This window comes from Equus quagga, chromosome 5 (assembly GCF_021613505.1).
Source record: "Equus quagga isolate Etosha38 chromosome 5, UCLA_HA_Equagga_1.0, whole genome shotgun sequence".
Classification (NCBI taxonomy): Eukaryota; Metazoa; Chordata; class Mammalia; order Perissodactyla; family Equidae; genus Equus; species Equus quagga.
The window spans coordinates 107,445,514-107,451,513 of NC_060271.1; the positions used below are offsets into that span (position 1 = coordinate 107,445,514).

Here is a 6,000-nt window from a genome sequence, read left to right on the forward strand (position 1 = left end):
GCTGGTTGTCCCAGATGAATCTCCACGCCATTTTTGCAGTGTTAACAAAGTGAAATAAAAAGTTCAAGCGGTGTGAGCAAAGATATTTGGTGGCAAAGGAAGAAAAGGAGATAAAAATTATTAATTGTTCACTATAGTCGGACACATCACAGCCGATAGCACATTTAATCATCATTATCCATTTGTTTCAGGTGAGGAAATAAGTCTGGAGAGGTTAAGTAACTTGCCCAAGGTCACACAGCTTTAAGGGACGAAACAGAGACTTAAACCAGGAATCCTCAATGCTCCTACAAGGGCACTCTTGGGCATCTGTAAGATTAAAGTACAGCCTCCAAAGTGGTCCCTTTTCCTCCACCCCCTCTTATGAACTCAGCTTTTCTAAAAGCACTAAGTTTATTTTTTCCATAATGGCTCTCATGCCAGTAATAGCTGGGTGTTGGTGGCAACTGGGGGGAAGATGAAGGGGAAAGAGTCGTATTGATTGTATGGGTAGGTTGTTTATACCTGTGGCTTATAAGCAACTGTTCTCATCACAGTTTTGAAAGAAGTCATGATGCCTACAGATGGGACATGAAGATGAAAAACATTTAAAAATATTTTAAATACACAAAGTGGCAGAAAAACTCACAGGAGGCATTACTGCTTTCTCCGGCCTGTAACTAAAAGATCCGTGTGATTTACCTCTTAGAATTCACCAGAAGAAAGATCTCATTTTCCCAGGGAGAAATTGAACCATTCTGACCTCCGGCCATGGCTACGATCCAAGCTGTTTATATAATCTCTCTGGGAAACTGGAGATAGTTCACGTCTAACCTAGCAGGTACAAAAAGGACCATGTCTCACGGAATTATCCACGCTCAGCTGTTCCCTGTGGCTCACAACATTTTTGGGACATGGTAATGTCAAGATAACATCTTCCTCTGTCACATCTTATTGCTTTAGATTATTTGTCTCAGTTTGTTTATACAATACTTACATATTCAGAATTCTAGAAGACTATACAGTAAAAATTGTCTCCTTCGTATCCCTCTACCCCAGCCACTTGGAGCCCTTTCTTAAAGACAACCACTGTTGTCAATTGCTTACCACGGGGTTTAACATACGAGAATTGAATAAAATAGTAGCAGGGCACCATTTCACACTATTCTGATTGAGACAATTAAGCTTCCTCTTATCACATGTATGAAGTCGTCTGTATTTTTGGCAATAAAGAAATCTACAAAAAACTGAAAGACAGGGGCCAGCCCAGTGGCATGGTGGTTAAGTTCGCGTGCTCTGCCTTGATGGCCTGGGGTTCACAGGTTCAGATCCTGGACGTGGACCTACACACCACTCATCAAGCCATGCTGTGGCAGCGTCCTACATACAAAATAGAGGAAGACTGGCACAGATGTTAGTTCAGGGACAATCTTCCTCAAACAAAAAGAGGAAGATTGGCAACAAATGTTAGCTCAGGGTCAATCTTCCTCACCAAAGAAAACCCAAAAACAAAACTGGAAAGATAGGGCCTTAAAAAGGGAACAAGGGGCCACTTGCAAGAACCTCAAAGACAGCTGAACATATTAGAAAGCGTTACTTGATATTCTGAGGGCTTTTTTTCAACTTCTCTTTTGAAAACAGCTTGCTTTTCTTTTAAAGTAAATAATTAAATTCTCTAAATTAGTATAAGAATGAAAATATGTATCTTGACCCAGCACCTGGAATATTTTAGATGCTTTGATTCAGCCTGGCATTTTGTGAAGCCTGTGATGCATCCTGGTAAGAAAATGCTACTTAACTTTGTCAAGAGATGTTAATAACATGCAGGGCAATACAATACAAGGTAGATCATTGTAATATCATGGGACGTATTTTATTTTCTCTCTTTGAAGAATATTTGGGGATAATTCTTTCACTCACACTTCCACAAGTCATAGACTCAGAAACGATTGTATTAATGCCCTCACAAAATTGACACTTTTGTGCCTATTAAGAAACTAGTGCTTCCCACGTGCCATGCCATCATGGCACACGTTTCATACGATGACTTGTGCTTTAGATCCATGTGACTCTTACATCAGAACCAAAAATAATAACAAGTGAGTGAGTGTGCAGGGGGGAGACAGTTATCTCCTGCATGGTGATAAGGCAGAGATGGAGATAGGGTGATTAAAGCAGGTGCTCACAGCATATCATCTCTGATGTTTTACTGGCTCCAGAATTCTAGGCCATATATCCAATTCTCCTTTGAGTCCACTGGGCAATTTTGTATCAGGCAAACAATTTCTTTGTAATTCTGTTTCAGCCTAGAAAATGGTTATGCTACTAACAGGGAGAGGTGACTTAGAAAAATGATTCTAAAGAATTCTTTTTTGTCACTTGTCAATCACCTTGCCTTCTGACTTTGAAGACAGAAGATATGAACTCCACCCCCAGAAGTCTGAGGGGATGTGGAGAGGAAGGGGAAATGGAGGTGACTTTCCCCACATCACTGCACCTTCCTACCAGTGAGGCTTCTGTATTAGACTCTCTTAAGTTACCAAAGAAATTCTGCAGAAGACTACCCACTTCTCCAAGCCAAGCTGTGGAGGCTCCAAGGCAGATAAAGACAACCAGAAGGCAAGGAATAGGTTCCTTGGGAATAGTCTTATACTAACACTTTTTTTTGCTGAGGAAGATTAGCCCTGAGCCAACATTTGTGCCAGTCTTCCTCTACTTTATCTATGGCTTGCCACAACAACATGGCTGATGAGTGGTGAGTTCCCCACGGGGGATCCCAACCCGTGAACCCGGGGCGGGAGTACGCTGAACTTAACCACTACAGCATGGGGCCAGCCGCTACTAATACATTTTGTTAAGGACATAGGGAGCAAAGTTCAGTCTCCTAAGGGAAAACCGATACTCTCAGTTTTCTGTTAACCTCCAACCATGAGCCATGTTACACATCTAAAGAACCAAACACAAAGATACACCCAAAGGAAAACCTCAAACCTCCCCTCTAGCAGACTCTGTCTATGCCCCTACCACACCAAGCAGAGGGTATTAATTCTCAGTTTCCCTTTGCCAACTTACTTCAGACATCATTTTCTGTCTAGCTACATGGTAGTGCCAAGAGATAGCTAGGTACATTTTCCTTTGCTGCGATCAAACTGCAATTGTAATTACTTATTTATGCAATTATTTGGCTAACATCTAATCCCCCCAGCTAATCTGCAAGCTCCATGAGGGTGGGGACCTTGTCTGCGTCATTGAAGGAGATAATGGAATTAACAGTTTTTGAATGCATGAATTTATGAACTTAATTGCCCACGGATTCTGAGAGAGTAAAAGTCCACCCTAGTTAGGAGTTCTCACTCACAGCCAAGGAGTTGGTCTTCTGCTTTCCGTTCAGCACGTGGTTATCGAGCAGCCAAAGGGTGCAGGGCACTCTACCCCACAGACCAAAGCGGATAAGCTGTCTACACCCACTGAGCCTACTATGGAGAATTTCTGAGACAACCAGACCTCAAAAAGAATCTGATAAGGAAAAACGAAGTAGAAGACAGACGTCTTTGAGTTTCCTTCTCCAGAAAGGGCACGAAGGAAGAGCTGGCAGCCACACCCCCTTCAGCTTGTTTTTTCCTCTACAGCCTCACAAAGATCAGGCAGTTCAAAGATCGCTCCAGGATTGCTGGAGTTTTATCTGACCCTCAAGTGACTTTTTAAATTAATTGAAGTGAAGCCTGAATGGATAACCAGAGGCCAAGTCTTATAGCTGTTTCCATTCATTTCGTCTTTTTCCAAGCACTGGATTGCAACACACTGAGTTAGCCGGATCCAAGCGCTGCTAGTCACAAGCTCGGACTTCCCCCCGGTCGTATCACCGCGAGCAGCCCGATCAGGGGCGTGTGCCGGGTGGGCCTGGGGCCCGCCCACAGCCCGGGGCAGAGTTCAACCCACCTTCCAACTCTGCAAAGCCGAGCACCACATCGGAGGCTCTGCCCTGCCTGTCTTTGACCTCCAGGGCCGTGATGGTGCAGCCCCAGGAGATGATGTCCACTTTCAGCAGGTCGGACTGCAGCTGGAACTTCTCCACTGTCCCTGCCCCCAAGGGCAGGTCTCCAAACACTGCTCTCGTCACCGAAACCATGGGGAAAGCTCGGGGTGTGCTGCTGTTCCAGGCCCTTGGAACTTCTGCCGCCAAACCTGGGGCGACAGAAGTTTCCTGGAAAAGAGGCGGGACACGGCTTAGACTCCTCCCCTTCCTTGCGAGGATTAGGAGAGTGACCACTCCTGCAAAAAATATCCTCTGTGGCCTTTCTAAACCATTCCTGCGCCTGAGGGTGACGGGAAGGCAAAATTTCCAGCCTGGCTTGCAGTTCTTTTCTTTAGCTAACCCTGGCTGCATTGCATGTTGGGTATGGTAGTCTTTGGAAGGTGAAATTGCATTTTGGGGCCTGTAGTCTTTCTAGACCCAAGTCCTGAATCTGCAGGATTCTACCCTGTTCTCTGGCGCGTGGTTCTCAGCATGCAATGAGCTGTTCATTAATGTTGGTGGCTGACTTTCAAATAAAATGTTGGAAAATGCAGAGAGCAGAATTAGGGACAATGAAATGGATCTTGGGGAGAAATTCTGGTTTTTAGTTAACTCTTTGACCCGGAGGGAAAAGAAGTACAGAGGCAGTTTTGAGAAGAGGTAAATAATTGCAGCCTTCTCCGCACACTGACTGAAGATCCGTCCTGTTTGTCCCACACAGGGAAGCTCTGCACAGGTTTCTGCAGGAGCCACTGCCCAGAGGCTCTCCTGACTGCAAGCTGGAGCGGCAGCCCAGACAGGTCAGCTGTAGACCCATCAGGGCCTAGTTATAGGGGGGTGACCAGAGACAGCCTCTGACTTTCTTTTCTTCAGGGGATTGGGAAAGGGCCTCAGGTATCTAGCCCTTGTTCCTGCAGTCCAAAGTTTCTTTAAGAAGAGATTAAAGGGGGCACTGGCCCGGTGGCTGAGTGGTTAAAGTTCTGCGTGCTCTGCTTTGGCGACCAGGGGTTCGAGTGTTTGGATCCTGGGCGCAGACCCTCTCCACTCATCAGCCATGCTGTGGAGGCATCCCCCACACAAAAAATAGAGGAAGATTGGCTCAGGGCTAATCTTCCTCAAGCAAAAAAAAGGAAGATTGGCAATGGATGTTAAGTAAGCTCAGGGTGAATATTCCTCACCAAAAAAAGAAAAAAAGAAAGGATTAAAGGAACAAATATTTACTAAGGTCCTTGTAACTGTTAGGTACTATGCTTTTATTGTCTCCTTTCACAAGGAACAAAAGGCTTTAAGTACATACTCTCGGGAGAAGAAAGACACCGAGGTCATTGAGGTCATTGAGACGTTAGTGTGCCCCAGAATTATCTGAAGAGGTTTTAAAATGCATATTCCCAGGCCCATCCCTGGAATTTCTGATTCTGTGAGTCTGGGGTGAGACTCATGAATCTCCATTTTTCACAGGTTCCCTGGGTTATTCTAACGCAGATGATCTAGGACCAGACCGAGAAATATTGCTTTAAGTTTCAATCACTAATCTCAGATTTTTTCCCCCTGAAATAGGCTCTGAAGGCAGAGGACTAAGATAGAGCTACTAAAGGACTTCATAGGATGTCAGATAAAACACAGGAGCCTGTGTATTTCTTCGCTAAATCTGGCAACTCTAGACAGCACTGGGCCTAGGAAGGGGGAGGATGCTGGAAGCCTGAAGACCTGTTTTACTCGGCCATCTGCATACTCGTCCCGTCTTTGCTTGATGTTGCTTTTGGTTTGGTTTCTAACTACTTCACAGGGGATCCGACTAGACTGTGGTGAGTGCCGAAACACATCTATGATTAGAAAATGAGGAGAATTGGGATCATGTTCCTGGAATCAGATGCTAATGAAACATAATAGCCGTCTCTCAGCCCTTTCTGCCTGTACAGCTTGAGGGAATATTTAGCATTCTTGTCACAAAGCCTCAATTCTCATTCACGAATTCTGATAGCAAAGGAAAAAGAGAGCTTGCAACA

General features: G+C 44.8%; 1 protein-coding gene across 1 annotated transcript in view; it reads right to left on the minus strand.

Moving 5' to 3' along the window:
• Positions 1-4,331, minus strand: part of GALM (galactose mutarotase) — a 52,268-nt gene extending 47,937 nt beyond the window's left edge. Inside the window, exon 1 of the mRNA XM_046663443.1 lies at positions 3,919-4,331. Coding sequence (XP_046519399.1) covers positions 3,919-4,108 — 190 coding nt within the window. The 5' untranslated portion in view covers positions 4,109-4,331. The remainder of the gene's footprint in view (positions 1-3,918) is intronic.
• Between the last annotated feature and the right edge of the window lie 1,669 nt (positions 4,332-6,000).